The 21,048-nt window shown below is 41.1% G+C and overlaps 1 protein-coding gene across 1 annotated transcript in view; it reads left to right on the top strand.

Annotated features, from left to right (window-relative positions):
* LOC122399379 (neurobeachin) overlaps positions 1 to 21,048 on the top strand; it is a 197,740-nt gene that overhangs the window by 105,144 nt on the left and 71,548 nt on the right. The window contains exons 14-36 of the mRNA XM_043400028.1: positions 750 to 1,002; positions 1,090 to 1,232; positions 1,323 to 1,513; positions 1,583 to 1,703; positions 1,786 to 1,867; positions 1,931 to 2,247; positions 2,308 to 2,529; positions 2,602 to 4,252; positions 4,348 to 4,513; positions 4,588 to 4,741; positions 4,850 to 5,029; positions 5,874 to 6,014; positions 6,186 to 6,293; positions 6,377 to 6,548; positions 11,100 to 11,230; positions 12,431 to 12,538; positions 14,428 to 14,632; positions 14,765 to 15,103; positions 15,549 to 15,675; positions 15,790 to 15,898; positions 16,034 to 16,209; positions 16,369 to 16,643; positions 16,765 to 16,901. Coding sequence (XP_043255963.1) covers positions 750 to 1,002; positions 1,090 to 1,232; positions 1,323 to 1,513; positions 1,583 to 1,703; positions 1,786 to 1,867; positions 1,931 to 2,247; positions 2,308 to 2,529; positions 2,602 to 4,252; positions 4,348 to 4,513; positions 4,588 to 4,741; positions 4,850 to 5,029; positions 5,874 to 6,014; positions 6,186 to 6,293; positions 6,377 to 6,548; positions 11,100 to 11,230; positions 12,431 to 12,538; positions 14,428 to 14,632; positions 14,765 to 15,103; positions 15,549 to 15,675; positions 15,790 to 15,898; positions 16,034 to 16,209; positions 16,369 to 16,643; positions 16,765 to 16,901 — 5,508 coding nt within the window. The remainder of the gene's footprint in view (positions 1 to 749; positions 1,003 to 1,089; positions 1,233 to 1,322; positions 1,514 to 1,582; positions 1,704 to 1,785; positions 1,868 to 1,930; positions 2,248 to 2,307; positions 2,530 to 2,601; positions 4,253 to 4,347; positions 4,514 to 4,587; positions 4,742 to 4,849; positions 5,030 to 5,873; positions 6,015 to 6,185; positions 6,294 to 6,376; positions 6,549 to 11,099; positions 11,231 to 12,430; positions 12,539 to 14,427; positions 14,633 to 14,764; positions 15,104 to 15,548; positions 15,676 to 15,789; positions 15,899 to 16,033; positions 16,210 to 16,368; positions 16,644 to 16,764; positions 16,902 to 21,048) is intronic.

Below are 21,048 nucleotides of genomic sequence, written 5' to 3' on the forward strand. Positions count from 1 at the left end.
AAAATCTTTCTAAGTTCTCTACTTAAGAAATTGCTGCAGACATGTACCATGAGAATACTATCTTTTATTTTTAACTTTGAAATTTCTAATATCTCGCTTCTTGTTCTACCAAGGATGCCTTTTGCCTTCGAGGAAGCTATTTATAATTATTTTTTTTCTATTCGCACTATAAAAAATATTGGGACATCCTTAACCCGCGAGCAGCAGCTAAATCATGAAAGAAAGGAAGATCGTCGTTTCAGTGTTTGTGTCGAAAGATATCGGTAAATAATATCAACAAAATCTTTGACGATGTCTATACTAATATTGGTTCTACAATCCCTGTGCATACAATTCAATATTTGTCTCAATATTACCTTAAAAGTTACCAGATTCTCAGTATTAATTTCGGTGCATGAAGTGTCACTCTATTGTCCTTTATACTTATCCTTGTTATACAAATTGTTACAATGAATTTATTGGCACATTCGATTCTTTGGTTCTTCCCCGTGTGTTTTCTATACCGGTACCCTTGCACAACTGTAAATGTTCAACTCCTACGTAAAATTTCCTAACAAGATTTCAATTTATATACGACCACGAAATTGCAACTGGTAAGATTTGTTTGGAGTCAAGAATTTTTGTTGAACGTTCTCCAAAGACTACGAAAATACCCGAGCTAAGCAGGCGTACAGTAAGGAGGCATATGAACTCATAAAAGTCGGCTAGATTGGTGTGTCCGAAGAACAGGCAGATCTATGGTGATGTAGTTGTTTTACTTTTCATTCCTAACATGGCAGCTATTGGATCACGTCCTTTTTAATCCCGCTCTATGGATATATACGCCGGCGCCAGTACAGACCCGGCTTTATTCGTACTTGGCCACAGAATTTCTCAGTGACACGCAAATATATTCTAATGTAAGAAGAGTCTCCACAGTATTACAAACAGTGCACACGCTTAAATATTATTATTGGGTCGCCAATCCACGAGCCAAGAGTGGCATAACTCCGAAAGGACTTGGTGAGCTATTTCTCATCCTCAAATGAACACATACTTCCATACTTGTCTTTCTGCTAGTTATTCTATCGTACGTTTCTTTAATTCCAGATGGACCGCGACCTCAACAGAAGGATATTTTGACAATACGCTCTTATATTTTGTTATTTCTAAAACAACTGATAATGATCGGGAACGGAGTGAAGGATGACGAGTTGCAGAGCATTTTGAACTACCTAACGACAATACACGAGGTGAGGATTTTTCTACGAATACTTGAGAAAAATCTGTAAACCTTTTTCCCACTACATCCACGCGTTTGTATATTTCGCCTCTGTTTGCAGGACGATAACCTACACGACGTTTTGCAAATGCTTATATCGTTAATGTCCGAACACCCATCGTCCATGGTGCCTGCCTTTGACGCGAAGCAGGGCGTTAGGACGATCTTCAAACTGTTAGCCGCTGAGAGCCAGCTGATACGTCTGCAGGCCCTGAAGCTATTGGGATTCTTCCTCAGCCGCAGTACACATAAGTATGTCGAGACAAAGAGAAACTATTAGTCAATCTTAAAAATTTCTTATCGATCTGAAACGTGAGACAGTTTAAATTACAGACGAAAATACGACGTTATGAGTCCCCATAATCTGTACACGCTGCTGGCCGAAAGATTACTGCTGAACGAGGAGACGCTGTCGCTGCCGACGTACAACGTTTTATACGAGGTATCCTTCTCACTTCATTGAAACATTGAATGCTCCCTCGTTAGATCTCCTCTTCTAATACTATTCTTAAATATGTTTTCAGATTATGACGGAACAAATTAGTCAGCAGATCCTTTACGCCAGACACCCAGAACCAGAGTCCCATTGTCGTCTAGAAAATCCAAGTAAGCCAACGAATCGACGAATCATCTTTTAACGCAGACTACTTATCCAGCGTGTTGTTTCAGTGATTCTGAAAGTGGTAGCGACGCTAATTCGACAATCAAAGCAGACGGAACAGCTGTTGGAAGTGAAGAAGCTATTCCTCTCCGACATGACGTTACTTTGCAACAACAATCGAGAAAATCGACGAACGGTTCTACAGATGTCCGTGTGGCAGGAATGGCTGATAGCCATGGCTTACATTCATCCGAAGAACACGGAGGAGCAAAAGATCTCGGACATGGTGTACTCGTTGTTTCGTATGCTTCTGCATCATGCCATTAAACACGAGTACGGCGGATGGCGCGTGTGGGTGGACACTCTGGCCATCGTCCATTCCAAGGTGAGTCTCTCGAAGTCGCGTCGTAAATGCTATTTATTTACGCGAGCCCCGGTCATTCAGGTATCCTACGAGGAATTCAAACTGCAGTTCGCTCAGATGTACGAGCATTACGAAAGGCAGAGATCAGATAACATTACGGATCCCGAGTTGAGACAGCAGAGGCCAATCAGCACTATCTCGGGTTGGGATCAGCAACATTCAGGGAATAATGGATACACCAAACCGACCCCCTGGGGCAATCAACAAAATCACGACGCACAACACATTGAGAGGAACTACAAGGTTCGATTCGATTTTTTTTTTAAATGTATCTTATCGTTTCGGGAATTTTTTAGACCAACTTTCCATTTTCAGGAGTTCGACGCATCCGAGGGAAACGACCGACTGGAGGAGTCCTGCAGCTGCGACTTGAACTCGATAGACAACACCGAAAGCGACGGTAGCCCGGCGATCGTCAAGTCGCACAGCGAAACGATGGACACTCCCCAGTCGAGCGAGGTGATATCCCTGGATTCCAGATTGAGCGACAAACCCGAAACACCGACGACGGCGCGAGAGATTCACACGGACACACCTACGATCCTCGAGGAAGCTAACAGCGAAGCAGTATCCATACCAACGACACAGGAGACCAGCGAGGTGATATCGCTCGAGAGCTCGAGCGACTTGTACAGCGAGGTGCACAAGATCGAGAGTTCCAGTCCTGACTCGATGGTGGTGCAAGAGGTTCTGAAGAAAGAGGAGGAGTCGTTGGACCAGAAATCGCAGGACCCCGTTCCCGAATCCTCTCCCGCCAAACAAACGGAGAAAAGTACGCAAGCAGAAGACGTTGAACAGGAAGAGGATACAGTACCCAAAGACGACACGAATGTATCAGACGCAGCTACTACGATCGCTGAAGAACCGCAAGAAGATACCGAGGCACCTTCCGCGGAAAGTGAGGAGACGAGCAAAGAGACATCCGACGTGGCGGATAACGTTGCTGCCGATGACGATGTTGCTTCTACCGCGGAGGAACCTTCCGAGAAAACAGAGATATCGGAGGAAACCCCAACGGAGATCGTCGCCTCGATAGAGCAAGTTGTTTCGGAGAACGTCACTTCCTCTAGCGAAACACCGGAGCCACCGAATATCAAAGACATGGAGAAGCTACAATTGGAGAACGACCGAGAGATAAACGACAGCGACACCTCAGAAGCGTACTTAACACCTACGGAAAACCAAGAGAACCTGGGGGATGCGAAGGACAAGATTTTGGACGCGGAGAAAACAGAGGACAGTGTCGCGGAGGACATTGTCGAGAGTACGGAGGATGCGACTGCGAACGTTAAGACCAGCGAGAACGATACCGAGGAAAACTTGAAGAATCCCAATTGCTCAACTAGCGTAATAGAAAGTACCGAAGTCTGCGAGGAAAAGGTAGACGTAGAAGAGGAGAAATCAGTAGTGACTAGTGAGTTAAGTAGTGACAAATGCGCCGCGGACTCTGTAACGGAGGGCAAAAGTGCTGTTATTAATGATAACGACGAGAAGGTAACTGAAAAACATTCAAGGGAGCCGTCCACTATTTCTACTAACGTAAGTGATAATACGTCAGACAACCCGGTGAGAACTGACGAGGTAGAAGTAACAGATAGTGTTTGTAGTAATAGCGATATACAAAGTTCTGTAGATAATGTGACGCAAGTGCCAAATCCTAAGCAGCAAATTCCAACAATATCTACGGTCTGTGATGCAAATAAAAATATGCCCGACGGTGTGCCTGAAATCGTTAGTCCTACCGTGGTTGCGAGAGACAATTCGTTATTGAATGACTTAACTCCAGATCACGTAGATACTCATCGCAGATCCAGCTTACCGGCTGTACCCTCCGAAGCGGCCACCGATGATAATCTAAACAGTAACGAATCTCCTTCTTTACCTGTACCCTTACGAAAAACATCGTCACCCCAGAAACGACCAAGGAGTGCCTCAACATCCACGCAAGTGGATCCTAATCATTTCGGTAAAAAAACTTTTCGTTTCGTCTATTAGCAAGGCGAGATTGTCCCTTGAGTCCCTTAGTTTTACGAATACCTACAACTATTTTTCTTATTTTAGAATCAAAAAGATCAAAGCAAGGTAATCCTTCCACGAGACCAATGTTTAGTCCGGGACCGACACGACCTCCTTTCAGAATACCAGAGTTCAAGTGGTCCTACATACATCAGAGGTTACTCTCGGATGTCCTCTTCTCGTTAGAGACTGACATTCAAGTCTGGAGGAGGTACGTACATTCCACAAATTGTAAAATAAGATAACACGGTTAGTTAATTGGAATTTTTAACGCTCTCATTCCAGCCATTCAACGAAGTCGGTGTTGGATTTTGTAAACAGCAGCGAAAACGCAATTTTTGTTGTTAATACCGTTCATCTGATTTCGCAACTGGCCGACAATCTTATAATTGCCTGCGGAGGATTGCTACCGCTTCTAGCATCGGCAACCTCGCCAAATGTAAATATAAATGTTTCAACGAGACCGTTCGTACACATAGAATAGCATAACCGGGCGAAAGTTCTTTTCGACGGATTATTTTTTTAATTGGTGCTTGGATATTCATAGAGCGAATTGGATGTAATTGAACCGACTCAGGGGATGCCAATTGAGGTAGCGGTTTCTTTTCTGCAAAGACTAGTCAACATGGCTGATGTACTTATCTTCGCCAGCTCATTAAATTTTGGCGAACTGGAGGCCGAGAAGAATATGTCTAGTGGCGGTATTCTAAGGCAGTGTTTACGACTGGTTTGTATTATCATCCACGTAGTATTTTAATTTTCGAGACAGACATCGTTACTATTGCCACACTATGCAATTTTAAACTCCATGAAACTCTACCCTCTGATTTCACGCGAAATAGTTTACGTGATCGATATTCCATGGAAAAGTATAGACCTACCATTGAGTATAAGATGGACAGAACTACATTAAATGTTTGTGATGCACATTAAGTAGATTCACCATATCTATGCACACTACACAAATTAAATCTGTTACAGATGACACGAACACCAATTCAGGTTAATCCCGTTATTAATTATACTGATTTTTTTTTCTACTGTACAACTTAATTTTTAAATATGTTCTAATAAGAAATATCATATTCCACTTTTATTCTTCTCTTTCTTGCTTTCCATGTGCGAAAGATACCTCTAGACTAGGAATGTAATAGACAGAACATATAGTATGCTTCGTGTTAATTTCTCATACGTGTATGTACGTATTTATGTGTTTTCTAGAACATTAGCACATAAAATTAACTACACGAAACATTACATACAACGAAAAATCAGCAGCTACCATAAAAATAAAATCAAAGTATCGCGAAATTGGATCCAAGTGGAATAAGAAATCTCTCGAGTTCAACAAATTCATGGAAAGCATTTAAAGAAATATAACAATTTTCCCAAATACCCCAACACTCTTGTAGTCTACAACCAGACTCTTGTTAATAGAAATAGTTCTTAAATCAGCAGTGTGTTGAATAGTTGTAATATTTTCAGCTTCTGTATATGTGTGATATAGAAATTCAACATGTACGTTTTCACTATACTTTTTGTTATATTCATCTGATGAAATGCTTCTATAGGTCTGTACATGTGCTGTTAGAAACTGCTTAGAGTGTAAAGAACGTGGCAGATCGTACAGCATGTTAGGTCGGCCGATTGGTTCTAGTAATAAATCACAGCACATACAGTCTCTCATACGTGGAGCTCAAACATCACCTAAGGTATGTTTTATCCGATCGAACTTAATTTACATAGACAAATCTATTATCGTCATCGATATCGACACAATGTATTCGTGCCCAATGCCATACTGCATAGAAAATAGCATTCTCAATAGCCATTAATGTTAACCATTTGAACGCTAGAATAAAATGTAATCTCTATTTTTGTAGAACATAGTGGACAATCTGGCACATCAATTAAGTCCTGTAAAGGATCCTGAGAAATTATTGCAAGACATGGATGTGAATCGTTTAAGAGCTGTGATATACAGAGATGTTGTAAGTAAATCGATATACTCAAACTAAAATGTAATAAATAAAAGTGAAGGAGTAATAAGGGGTATACAATTTTTTCATTTTAGGAAGAAACCAAGCAGGCCCAGTTTCTGTCCCTGGCTATAGTTTACTTCATCTCTGTACTAATGGTATCGAAATATCGTGATATATTGGAACCACCAATATCTCAACGTCCTCCAAGTCCAGTTCAAACAATTCAAACTAATGGTGCTGGTCTCAGACCAGGCAGCCCTTCAGGTAGGATATACACCATTATTATATAAAACACCTTGTTGCGGCAACAAAATATGTTAACAAAATTTGATCAAATTTGTTATTAACACAAGTAATTAAACATTTCATCTTTAGAAATGATGCAAAAGAAACAATTCTTTGACATTAATATTATGTAACTAGTAATTTTAGGTAAATAATCCAGGAGCATTTTATATAATAACTTATATAGCCTGTTTAATTAATATCTTTACTATGATACACCCAATGCAAAGAGTCAATACAAATAGTAATACTTAAAAATTATAGGGGGTAAACAGCTGGAGTTATCATTTGCAGGTGCTTTTGAAAAAAGTTAATGAAACATACAGGGTTTATTTAAATTGATGTTGATACTAAAACATGCATGTTGAATTTCAAACATATATATGTGTTAACCCTCTAACAAACTTTACACAAAAATCTGTTATAGTATAATGAAGAGTGATTAAAGTCAATAGTATCCAATTACTACTTCAAAACTCTTACATGTCAGATATGTGTTGTTGTACTTACTAATTGTTCTGTCTAAAACATATTAAATGAGAAAGTTTACTTCTTCCTACACTTTAAATGTGATGCAATACTGTAGCATGACTGCAGCTATATGAGCATGTTTCTCATGATATTTGGACGTGTAAAAAATCATAAGAAATTAGAGTTTCCTAGTCAAACAAATAGCTTTTTTCAAACTCTAACATAGCTTAAGTTTCCAACTACAATATTAATTCGATTAATTAAATGAAATAAGATATTTAACCATTGAATTAAATGAAATAAGACTATAATACATAACACAAATGTATGTGCAAATATGTAGATAATGTGGAACACTGTGCACTTTAATTGTGTAGCTGCAAAAACAACAGCACATTACACTGAATAGAGAGCATGTCCAATTGCACTGTATGAACTATTTTATATGTATCTGACAGTGAGAGTTTTGATGTCTGTCGAATGCATTAGCACTTTCTTTTGCATTTAGATACATTTTTATTATGTCACAGTTATTTTACATTGCGAAAATATAAAATTTTTTCACGCAAAAAATGTTTAAGACAAGATAGAAGCTGCAGAGGATTATAACATAATATAATTTACATCGATTACATTAAATGTTGTTTCAAGAACAATTGAATGTTCAATGACACGTATCACTTGAATGTTGTATTTTAATAATGTGTCTTATCTTTAAACTGTGCGATGCTCCTAATTCAGTACTCTATGTTTCTTTCTAATAATAGAATAACTTAGTTGTTTCGTGTGAAAGTGTAAAATGCATTGTCTTTACTTCACTGAGTTTCACTCTACTAACCATTTCATAACTTTACAATTGAAAATATGTAGTTTCAGCTTTGAAGTTATACGTACTAATTGTTGTACTACATAATATAAAATCTCTCTTGTACTAACAGCTTTTAACTTTGGGAGAAAAATTGAAATTCCTTGAAGCATGGCAACAATTTTCTTGTATGTATATGAATTGTTCTTACCTTCAAAAAAGACGTAACCAGCTAAGCAAATCAAGATGATGATCATCTGCAGCGTAAATACAGTTCTTGTTTCACAATTTCACTGATAATTTCACAGTTATTGAAACAAAATAGAGCACACTTTTGTAAAGAATACGCAGTTGTTCTTCGTACGTGCAACAATGTGTATGCGTTCCAAATGGCGCGCAACCGATGCATTTGCAACATATTTGAAAGTAAAAAAGAAACTTTTTAAATAGTTTGAATGTATTACAGAAAAGGCTAAAAACAAGTAATATAAATAAATAGAACGTAATATTAATCAATGGCAAAACAAAATTTATTAGAATTGAAGAGTATTCAATTATTATAATCGTCGTATGTTGTGCGCGCGAAACTATGTAGTGGCAGCACTGGCAACACCTCTACAATTCGAGTACTATCTACGCGTGTGAATATCATTCTTGTTATCGCTGTGCTTTTTTACATAATAATGTTAATTTACTGTGGAAAAGTAACTTATACAGTGTTATTCTCGTTTCGATACACAGTTGTAATTTGTTACAAGCAGAGAAATCTTTCGAAGGAAGAAGAATTTTCATGGGAAATGCATTACTACATACTTCTATTTTACTTCGATAAAACTTGATTTCCAGAAAAGTAGGTACATTTGCATGTATAATATTTCCAAGATTAACAAACTTAAAAATAGTAAAGCATATTGATAGGGTACAAATATTGGTAGTTCAAACGAAATATTATGGTAATTATGGGTGATATAATTGTCCACTCTAACGAGTTGAGTAATAGTTTGGTGACAGATAGAGTGAAACCCAGTAGAGAATAGTGAAACAACGCACACGAGACAAAAGGAAATGCACGCCATAAACGAGGGCAGACGATCGAGAATCGTGGTAACGTGGTAAATGTGGTTCCTCAGCAGATGGGAATGGTGGTGGAGGAGGGCGGCCCCTGTTTCCACAGTGGTCTCACCACGTGTACCCACAGTTCCTCCCGGGATCTCACCCTAACGCCAATGCGAATGCCAATGTCAATGCCAACCACCACATCAACCAGCACCACCACCAGCACCCGCTACCGGCTGCCAGGCACTCTAATCGCCAGCCCCCCTCCAACTATTATCTCCCGAATCACCACAGTAATCATTACAACCATCATCCAAATAACCATAACTATCATCGTCATCATCATTACCATCATCACAATAACAACAATCACCATCATACGCTTCAAAAGCATATCGATCAGCCCCGAAATCTCTGTCATAGAAACTCCGGTGTCGGTCTGCAAGGTAAACTCGATTGCCCGAACGTTGTTCCACGGAATGCTCGAGTTCTTTCTTTGGCCTGCTCGATTATTTACTTGCCGTCTATCTGCCAACGAACAAAACTATCGATACTACTATGTTTCGTTATTTCTTTCCACGTTTTCGTTTACGTTTTCCGTATTGATATGCCGATGTTCCGCACGTCGCTGCTCGCTGATGAATTTGAGCTCGATTGGGGCTTTTTCGGACGAGACACTCGGTGGCCCAGTTATCCAACCGTCTATCGATCCCACTTTCGTCTATTCTTTACGATCAAATATTCTTTTTTCTATGATTTCAATCGGTTCTTATTTCTAGAGGGGTTCAAAATCAATGAGATAGCTAGTTACTTCGAATCCAATACTGTAGTCCTAAGCTAAACAGGCTCCCAAGCGTTTGTTTCTTTAGAGTTTGCATCGAAATCACCTAAGTTTTCCTTTCAATCTTGAGATACGTGTAACTTTATTAGTTAGACAAATATTACTCAATACTCTTACACCTAAAAGGTTCGCCTCTGTGTTGCAATTATTATCAAAAGTAACACATTTTGTTGTGTTATGGTCAAGGCAACCGAGTGTCTCATCAGAAACAGCACTTAAGGTTTGATCTACACTTACACACATGCACGTGCACGCACATAAACACACTCGCATAATTATAATTTTGTCGATCAGCAATTTTTTGTTTCGCAGGAATGGGATTTCTTTGGTTGAGTTTTAATTTCTTCTGAACCTTGATTTATTTTGTTTTTTAACAGATTCTTTGATTCATGTGTTGTAAACACGAACGAATTGATTCCACTTTGCCATTGAAAAATATATAATTCTTTGAATGAAATTTCTTTATTTAAGGATAACAAATGATTCCGAACAGACGTTTCGCTCGTTAAAAGTTCTGTTTACAAAACTTATGCATATGCAATACGCTCGTTAAGGTGTATCAGTCAAATATTATCTCAACGCTTGAGACACATAAACTGTTTGCACATAAACTGTGAATGAAAAATGTGCACTACTTGCATATTATTTGCGAGTGAAACAACGAGTCTGCATGTTCGTTGCAACGTAATTGTACGCAATGACGTTAAATTCTTTTTACACCGATCGCAGGATTGTTCTCCTTACTGCAAAAGGAAACACGTACTCTATAGTTACTTTACTATCTGAAAATTTAAACGACTCGTATTAAAAAAATTCTTCTAACAATTTTATATTCTTACGTAGATAGCAAAATTTGTTTATCGTTCAATTGAATATATCACTACTTGCGAATTTATAATTTTTCCTTATATTTTCTACAGTATTCAAACGTTATTTTATTCTTTTCGATTACTCGAAGTGGAAGGAAACTGTTATTAACAGACATTTTTTATTCGATCGAATGCGACGAAACCATTTCCTCGAACTTCGGATCGCTGAGCAGTTTTGAATGCTTCAATTACGTATCTATTGCGCTTCGTTTTTGTTTCCTTTCCGTTTGAAATTCCTGCACTATTAATTGATCTCGTCTCCCACACGATGCGATCGGCGAAACATCCTCGAACTTACGCTGAAATTATTTCCACGCGAGCGTCGTACCGAATTAGTAAACTGTCCTCGATGAAATTAATATTCAACAGATTCGGAAATTTCTCGCGAGAATCGTCGATCGCGTCAGCGTTCGTGTCATGTGCTTTGCAAGAGATAATTTCCTTGAACTTTTCCTGCATATATTCACGTTGTTGAAATGTGTTCCCAGGAAGCGGAGGTATCATGAGCCAAGCTGGTTCTCAAGACGACGGTGAATACGAGGTTATAATTGTCGATGAAAACAATTCATCGATCCTGGCGGATCACGACGTTTCGTCGTCCGGGCCACCATCGACGAAGGTAAGCGACCAAACAGCGATTCTCGTTTCATTATCTGTTCGATAAGATGCAACTTTTACCGCATACTTCGTTCAAACCGTGCAACAAAATACGATCTGCCAATACGAAAGACACGCAGATCGGGATTTATTGATCCGATATTACTCAGGTAAAAGAAAGCCTTCTGAATCTTTGCTCAATATTGTCCATACGTGAAAGTAACGAGAATACGAGAGTATACTTTACGAATTGTCGTTTACGAGAATATTTGTTTATCGATAACTTTACTTGAGACTGCATGCTTATATGATTCTCCAATAATTTCAGTTCACTTATAAATTATGACCAGAACGAATTTTATTCCGCGTTTTCGATTTATTTTTTTATGTAAGAGTACTTGATTTTCGATCTCATCACTTATCGTGGAACATTTTTGTATATTACGTTGTAAATATTTCATACTTTCCGATGATACTTCAATGGCAATATGACTTTTGCACCTTTCCGTCACGCACGATCTACGATCGTAGTAAAATCGACACTTTCCGCCCACACGATACGCTTTGCATTCGTTAATTGAATTGTCATTTTTCGATACTTCTTCTGTAGAACACTTCAAAACCTAAAATCTACGTACTTTCAATGGAATCCTTGACGTAAAGAACGAACGAACTGCATGCGTCCCGAGTACTAATAACTTAATAGTTGATCCGAGACAAAAAAGACGAAAGAAGGAAAAGAAATGAATTACGTGTTGTTAAATCATTTGACGCTAGTTTCGACTGAGAATTTCTCCTAGAAGTAGTTGATTTTTTTTAGTTTAAACATTAGATCCGACCCTTGAGTAATTTTAGGATCCAAATCTGTAACCGTAAATTACAGTTTCTGCTACATCCAGCATGTAGTGTTTACTTAGCGTTCGATTGCATTTTCGTAGCCCAGAATAAAGATATTATGTAATTCTCTATGTATATTGACAGTTTTATAATCGCACGGTAAAGGTTGGTTCAAAGTTTTACCACGATAAATCCAACATTTTTAAGATACTTTAGGCCCGATCCGATTTTGTTTATATCTTCGTAACTCCCGACAAGAGTACATCTATCTGTAATTTCTGATCTCTAATATTTTCAAGCATGCGACACCTTTATTCTTTGATTTTTTCTCATCGTTAACTTCCTCTGCTTGCATTGCTATGCGTACTAACTACTGGTTCTGAAGGGAGGTCACAGTGGTGTACCTCGGCCACGGACAATTCTCGAGGATTACACCTCGTCAGAACCAACGCTTGGCTCTTCAAGACCCGAACCACTGCCACGAACTATCCAGGTAAAATTTGACTTGAGTACGGACTCGGAAGAATCACCTTAAACGAGAATTTCCTTGTACAAAGAAAACTTTACAACGGCCAAATAAGTTCTCAACGATTTGCAGAAGCTATCGATGGTACAATAAAAATAAATTAAAAATTGTACGCGTGGACGCCAACAGTTTAGATTCAATGTTCCTTCTAGGTCACTCAAGTATAACGATTTCTTCCTCGTAAAAACCATTACCGTACTTTTAGTATGCAAAACCGTATCAAATAACGAACCGTGCAAATGAATACCTGCACGCTTGATTTATTACGATTCCATTGTCGAGAAACCAGTACAAGGGTATTTTTCTAAATGTCGCAGGGCAGGGGCCGAGGATCACTGCAAAGCAACTTTCAGTTATAGCGATTTAATCGTGTTCGTGCCTTTAGTTATCAATTTAAATGTATATATTTGCTTCCAGAGCAACGCAAAGGGAGAAAAAGTAAAAGCAAAAGGGTCGTTGAAAACTTATTTCGCCATCTGATAATGTCTCCACCGATCATCCGTGTTTTTGGAAGCGTTCGATAACCATTTCCGATTATTGTACATCGTCAACAGTTTATTAACCGTTTACAAATTTTCTGTCCGAGAGCAAAGAAGAAACGCAACGACGACGCGTAAGAATGCCCATTCGACGGGTACGCAATAAAGCTAGCGAACAGTATAAATAGAACTGAAAGAATTTGATTCGTATTTCTTCGGTGTTTATCCACGTGATTTTATACGTAGTTATGTTTTTATTACGTGCGGCTGATGGACGTAATCCACGTAGTTATTGCGGTATTACGTTCGCCGGCGGAGCTTGAGAGTCTAGGAAGCTTCTATTCCATGTTTACACGTATTAGGTGATTGCGTATTAGTCGTGTACGATTAATTGCATGACATAAAGTAACGTAAAATGCATAGCACGCGAGAGTTAATTGCAAAGTATACTGGGTGTCCCAGGATTTTTCAGGCAAACTGTACCAGTATGTTTTATGGGTAGAAAGAAGAAATAAATGACATATAAACACAGTCCCGTAAATTAGAGATTTATTATAGAAATATGAAATGGAAAGGGAATGATGGACTCGCTCTTATTACAGAATAAGAATAGCTAAATGATATGTATTTAGTTTGAACTAATTTAAATAATAATTCATCTTTTTGCACCGGAGCTGTCTGCAATATGAAATGAAGTATTGAGTAAAACATAAATAGGGAAGCGAAGATAATTATACATTTACAGTATAATGACGATGCACCTGAGCTAATCTCGACTCTAACAAGAACTTGAATCCTTTTTATATCAGTGGCGTCTAGAATAAGGAACGAAGCATCGAGGACGTGTACAATTTTTATGCCTGTCTTTTGTCTCGTTTCTTCTCATAAAACAAGCTGGCACAATTTGGACAGAAAATTCCAGGGCACCCTGTGTATCGTTTGGTTCCTACAAGTAAACGTTCCTAAAACTGTTATAGATCTTTACGACTAGCGTGTTGAACGAAAGCTAGGCTTTCGTTAGAAGTAATCAGTACCGTAGCAAAGTAGTCGTAGTTTTGTTTCCAATTACCGTAACTTCAAATGATTTTATCAGACACAACTTTCGATATACCTACCTTCACATAAATACTATAAACCGAACTATAAACCTTGATGCTAAAGAAGTGAATAAATACAAAATCGTGACCACCGCTGAAATCATACATCAGTCCACTTTTTCTTAAGGTACAGCGCACAGACGCGTCGAGCCCACACTCGTACCTCGAAAATCCCCTAAGTGTTCGACAGTTCCCTGATTGGTGTCTTTGCGCAATCGTAAAATCGCTCGTCAAAGTACGGTGGCTTTAATCTCGCCCCCTTTATTCAACTTTCTCTCAGAGCAACGATTCCAGCGAGGAAACGGTTCATCGCAGCATCACCGCGGACCCTAGTCCGTCCGATATCACCACCGACAATGAGAACAAGCATAACTCCTCCGAGGAGGCTTGGACCGACGTGAACCTGAACGAGGACGGGGACTCGATCCCAATTACGAATCAAAGAGAAGACCCGCGAAACATTCACAATATGGCCCATACTCGCGGTAAGACTTCGTCTCACTGTTTTTAAAGATCAAGGATTTATCCCCGGAGCGTATCGGTTTCTTCTGCTCTCGTGATCTTCGATTATTTTCGCGCGAGACCGTGTAAATTATCCGTGTTCGCACGCTGCGCAGGTGAAATCCAAGACAGCGAAGGTAACGTTCTGGAGCAAGAGATGCTGGGGAATGCCGAGCGCGGCGAAAAACCGTCGGCGGAGATTTCTGTGGTCCGCGTTCCGGACAGATTGGTGGTGAGTTCCGCGTCCCCGAGGCCCGACGAATTGCCGATCAAAGGGCTCGTCGATCACCTGCCGGTGCCGACGCCCTCGCGCGAGGCGTCCCTCACGCAGAAACTGGAAATGGCGCTCGGCTCCGTTTGCCCGCTTCTGCGCGAGATCATGGTGGATTTCGCCCCGTTCCTCTCGAAAACTCTCGTCGGCTCTCACGGCCAGGAGTTGCTGATGGAAGGAAAAGGTACGACCCGTCGAGGAATTCGCGTCCAAGACAAGGAAACTTGTCAAAATTTCCGACGCTTCTGTAGTCAGTCCCTTTCTTTTTTTTTTTCTTTTCGTGTCCAGCTCGCCGAAGGTATTCAAATTAGTCGGTTTATAGTTTCGCTTAGGAAGATGGAAGACGTATTCCGGATAATCGTTCGGTATTTGTATTCGCGCGGCGCGCGGTCTGCGGCACTTCGCGCGGGAATTTTACATTCGTGGAACGTCGCGAATGACGGTCGTGTCGCGTATCGATGCGCTTTATTTTCAACGACGCTCGATACATTGAGCGTCGTTTATAAATCACTCGACGCCGTCTTCATTTTTTTTTTGGTACTTTTCGAGCCCCATGCGTTTCGTAGGAGGAAATATTTATGAAATCGAGAACAATCTCTTTAACGATTCGTTCGCCTGTCGATCGTTAGGTCTGACCACATTCAAGAACAGCAACTCCGTCGTGGAGTTGGTGATGCTACTTTGTTCCCAAGAATGGCAGAACTCCTTGCAGAAACACGCGGGCCTCGCTTTCATCGAGCTCATTAACGAAGGAAGGTAAGAAGGCTCATTTGATCATCGTTAGAACGACAGAGTTATAGTGGCCGCGGTGTACCGCGGGCGAACGGTCTGCCGGTTCGTATCGTAAAAGTTTACGTTTATGTTATGCAGGTTGCTGTCTCACGCGATGAAGGATCATATAGTCAGAGTCGCCAACGAGGCAGAATTTATATTGAACCGAATGAGAGCGGACGACGTGTTAAAGCACGCCGACTTCGAGGTACCTGTTTTCGCCTCGTGCAATTAATTTTTACGCGTACACATTTTTACGATGTCTATTTCCTACCTGTACCCCGGTAACGAGTCCGGTTCCAAAATTATGGTCGGAATGTTTATCGTAAAAATTTCGTCCCAGTCACAGTGCGCGCAGACGTTGCTCGACCGACGGGAAGAGGAACGAATGTGCGATCATTTGATCACAGCTGCCCGAAGACGAGACAATGTGATTGCCAGCAGATTACTGGAGAAAGTCCGAAACATCCTGTCCAATAAACATGGCGCTTGGGGATACATGGATCCAATGGCTGCAAAGTAAGTACCTCTGCAAGATGGCCGCTATAAAAGTTTATTCGCGGGATCACGTTACTTTTGCAAACCATGAAAACGAAGATATACAGTGTGTCTTCACTCTAGAAGTTATAATTTTTGTCTCGGACGAGACGATGAAATTTTGGAATTTTTAAATCGCAGATTGGCCGAATACTGGAAGCTAGATGCTTGGGAGGATGATGCACGTAGACGTAAGCGTTTCGTGCACAATCCACTAGGCTCGAGCCATCCCGAGGCTACACTGAAGGCGGCTCTCGAGCACGGTGCACCCGAGGATGCGATTCTCCAAGCGCGTGAAGAGTTTCACGCGCATCTCGCAGCCTCGCGTGCACATCAGCAGCAATTGCAGTCGGCGGATCTCATGGACGACAGTGAGCTGTTGTCGGACGACAGGGACCTCGACAACGACCTGACAGGTGAGATCTATCGTTTCGTTTCGTTCGGTTTCGTTGCCTAGCGAAGCGTGACGCTCCGTTTGCATGTCGTTCCGTCCCGACTCTAACATACTTAAGTTGCAACGAGATCGTGTTCCGCCAGGCCCGGTGAACATCAGCACGAAAGGGAAATTGATCGCGCCAGGTATCGTGGCTCCCGGAATTATCTCCGTCACGTCCACGGAACTGTACTTCGAGGTGGACGAGGACGACCCAGAGTTCAAGAAGATCGACACTGAGGTAAGTGAACAATCGTTCGGACTAACATTGTAGCCAGTGGTAATAACGGGGAGCTTAGCGTTCGCGCTCAAGAAATTTGTATCAACAATTATTTCTACATAACTTTGCAATCAACACATATACTGATACCGAGTCCAAAAGAGTTGGACGTATGTATACGTAAGGCTTCTCCGAACTGCGAAAGACAATCCATGGTTCGACTGCCAATTTATTGTATTAAAATTCCCAACTGCATTTCCTTGGTTGCATTTATCATGTGTCATACGCAATCTAAATAATTAATCACTGTGTCAGTCCCAACCGCGTTAAGATACCGTCTATTACATGCATTTGGAGCAACTTGTTGCATTTGCGAAGCTATCTCTTTGAAATATGGTCGCCGGTTGGCTCGCAGATAACGTTACCCCGCATTGAAATCCAGGACCACGCACAAACGCGCTACACCTTCTTGCGAATTCTTTCCGCCAGAAATACTTTTAAACTAGAATGCACCTTGGTACTGATGCAACAACGAAAATATTGAACATTGTCATTAATATTCAAACGTTCTATATGCTTTGGTTATGATTTAAAATGTTTCATAGAAAAATAGTTGAGAAATCTTTACGTAACACAAAGTAGATAAAAAACAGAATCAGTTTAAGTAATTTTCTCGCGTACAAAGAGCCTCGATTCGTTTGATCGACAGGTTATCGCCAAGTATTGCATCAATCATACCCCGCGGCCCGGAATTTGAATAAATGCGAATCATAAATGATGAGACGTGGCGAAAGCTTCCACGATACTGACCCCGCGTTTGGGGCCCGAGTCGGAATTGGTTCGGACGTGTCCTTGTCTATCAGCGTCCATAATGTGGTCACGTTCCGCGAAGGTGGTCATCCCAAGAGAAAAAAGAGAGAGGCAGAGATAAGACCCCGAGAACCGGAGCGAGAAGGCTTGGAAGGACTGGGGGCTCGATTATCATATATCGGTCGTAGATCTCGCGTTTGTATAACTAGGGAATAAAACAAACAGGGAAGGGCCCCATGGGGTCGGCCGATCTTCAGGGTCGGCAATTATGAGCCCCCCGCGGGGCCCGGTATCTGCCTACCCACTCTTCCGTCTCTCTCTCTCCTTGCGTTCCATTGCCTTGGCCACGCACTAGCCATACATCGGTGGCATAGTTGAACAGGCAGCTCCTCAGGAATGCACTCGAACTACCACAGTTTCTCCGTCTATCTAGTAACTATCGCACGTCTAGTACGACATCCTGTTTATGCGATCCTTGACAATCCGATGGGAACAGATGGATCGGGGGAACGTATCGGCGATCGAATTCCCCGTTGCACGTTCGCGAAAGTGTTTACAACGTTTTTTATTTCGTGGATACCGGGGGAATCGGAGAACGAAGTTTCTGTCCTTTCCATTTTGTCTTTCTTTATGTTAATCGGCATCGATTGCTGCGATCGTTTGACGGGGGACGTAACGTCGAGTCTTGGACATTTAGGACCCAAGATAGTAAAATTTTTGTGCGTTCGAGTGGTACTGCTTGTAATCGAATATCCAAGAGAGAACATTCTTAAAAATGCCCCAGGAGGATTGCATAAATGATTGGAGCTTGGATACTGGGGGTGAGTCTCTGTAGTTTTTGGGAAACTATATATTAACAGGGATTTGTAGTATTCTAGATTATTAACAATTTTCACGAATTTTTCGTTAGTGAGCTTACCGAGAGGAATAAAGTTAAAGAGAAGCAAAGCGTGCTTTTAAATAATTAAGTAAGAGATGATATCGTGAGTTATGAGTTACTGATATGAATAACACACTGGCTACCAAGGCGAAGTTCATACATTCGATTATTATCTGGGCTCGTTCCTTTTCACAATTTTTTCTGCGTGAAATATTTCTTCTTTAACCGTTTCCCTTGATCGTTTTTATTGATCTTAGATAAAGATAAAGGTCATTTCGTATGAATTAAAACATTCATTTCCCTTCGTTAAATTCTTGATCGCTATCGTTGCAATGTTCGCTTCCGCGAGGTTAAAACTTTTACACTACACGCTATTTCAGGTCCCTTATACGATCCCATTCGCAGACTTAACAAACACTGTCTTCAAAGTCTGATCATCGAGCGTTGTTTCCTCGATGCGTCCTCGGCACGAACTATCCGAACTCTCGCGTTTTGATCCCTGGGATCTCTCTCGATCCACGGAAAAGTTCTATCTCAGCGTCCGTCCGATTTCAGGGCCGTCGCGAACGTCATGGCCTCTCTTAAAGATTTGGTCGTGTCCACCTGTCTTCTCCGATATATCTCGGTCCGGCCGTGAATAGGAGCACGAGCTCATTCGGCCTCTTAATTGGAATCCTTTTTAAAGAGAAACGCTGAACGCACCTGGGACCGCGGAGGGCAAGAACGAGCCGGTGGACAGGAATAGCGACGGGGAGCGATAAAGCTAGACAAGGAGGCGAGACGGGGAACCTAACAGCAGCGAGAGATAGGCGAAAAAGATGAAAGGGAAAGAGAGAGGACTAGTCGTTCGCGATCGAGACACGCTCATTAGTCGAGGATGTCCCGAGGGTAGGCGGGAGGCTTCGTCGAATTCGTAGGCGATGGATCACTCGATAGTCGAGCCGAGACTTAAGCGATCGTAATGCGCGGCCTCAGTGGAGGCTGCATCGGGAGTGGCCCCGGGGCAAGGGACTTGGGACTTGCATATCGGGTGAACTCTCGCTGCCTCGCTGGGCCTTGCCGATCGCGTCGATTTCTCCCTCCTTCCAGCTTTTATAATGGTCCGGGCAAACGTATTTATCGTGATTTATTGTTTACACGGGTCTCCTTTCTCTCGGGCTCCTCTGTCCTTCTCCCGGCGGCCGGAGTCTCTCTTTCAACGGGTTCTGCGCTAGAGATAGAGGATGCACACCGTGCGATTACGTCCGATGTAAATTATTGATCGTCCGCGGGGAACATTAATATCTAAAACAAATAATGGACCGTTACACCTTCCCTACCCGTGCACCGTCTGCGCACCCTCGAATCGGAACTCCCATTGATACCGAGTTATTTCTTTCCTCTTCTCTTCTTACGCCTGTTGTTTTTCCTTTCGCGGTCGTAAATTATTTTCCGAGTCGCTCTCTCGTGGAACGATTAAGTCCCTTTTCGATCGGCCGACGGTTCGTTGCGCGCCTCCGTCCCCGTAGTCGAGCGAAAATTTCCGCGTTTTCAATTGAGACGCAATTTTCTGCGCGGCTGGCGGAGACGAATGCAAGACGCCGTTAAAACTCTACCTTTACGCAGTTATTATGCCTCTTTACAATGTTTGCAGTACGATCTCGTACGCGGGCTCGCGTGTTTCGTGAAAGGAGGCAGCTCCGTAATTGCTATGCTTTCAGACACGCACGGCACTCTTGTTACGCCGGCACGCTTGAGATCCGATCGACTTGTACTTTCCCTGCTCGAACTCTTCACGGTTTTGTAACAGTATTATTCCACCGAACTGTCGTCCTTTTTTTCACATTATTCGACCATCGTCTACGCTTCTCAAAAAATAAAAAATACATTCTAATTTACTTCGCCATTCTATATAGAAACTCTCGTTTTGCAATTTTAATTACTTTCGTGAGGAAGATCCACAACCTGAATCGAAGCGTTGATCTAATGAAATTGTAATTTATGCTCTTGGTGACTCATTACTGCGTTATTTATTCCACAACATAAATAATATACCTCTTTATACAGGGTGTTCGGCCACTCCTGGGAAAAATTTTTATGAGAAATTCTGGAGGTCAGAACAAGACGAAAATCAAGAATACCAATTTGTTGATTGAAGCTCTGTTAAACAGTTATTAACAAAATTATTAATAAAATTTGTCTACATATACGAATTTTTTTCTCGTGAATGCGTAGGATTTCGAGGTTATATGTATTAACAAAAAATGATTATAATTGATCCCTCCAGCTAAAAATAATTTTTTTAGAACGATTTGAAATTTTTTTGTTTAAACGTTAATAACTTTTTAATGAAGCCTCAATGAACGAATTGATATTCTTGATTTTCGTCTTATTTTGGCCTCTGTAAACAGGGTGTCGCAGCTAACGTGGCCACAAAGTTAGATTTTTTAATTTCACTGTTTATAAAATTGCACGAGTTACGATTATCGGTTCGAAGAG

Source organism: Colletes gigas, unplaced genomic scaffold (genome assembly GCF_013123115.1).
Source record: "Colletes gigas isolate AHSC1104 unplaced genomic scaffold, ASM1312311v1 Colletes_gigas_Sc00013, whole genome shotgun sequence".
NCBI lineage: Eukaryota > Metazoa > Arthropoda > Insecta > Hymenoptera > Colletidae > Colletes > Colletes gigas.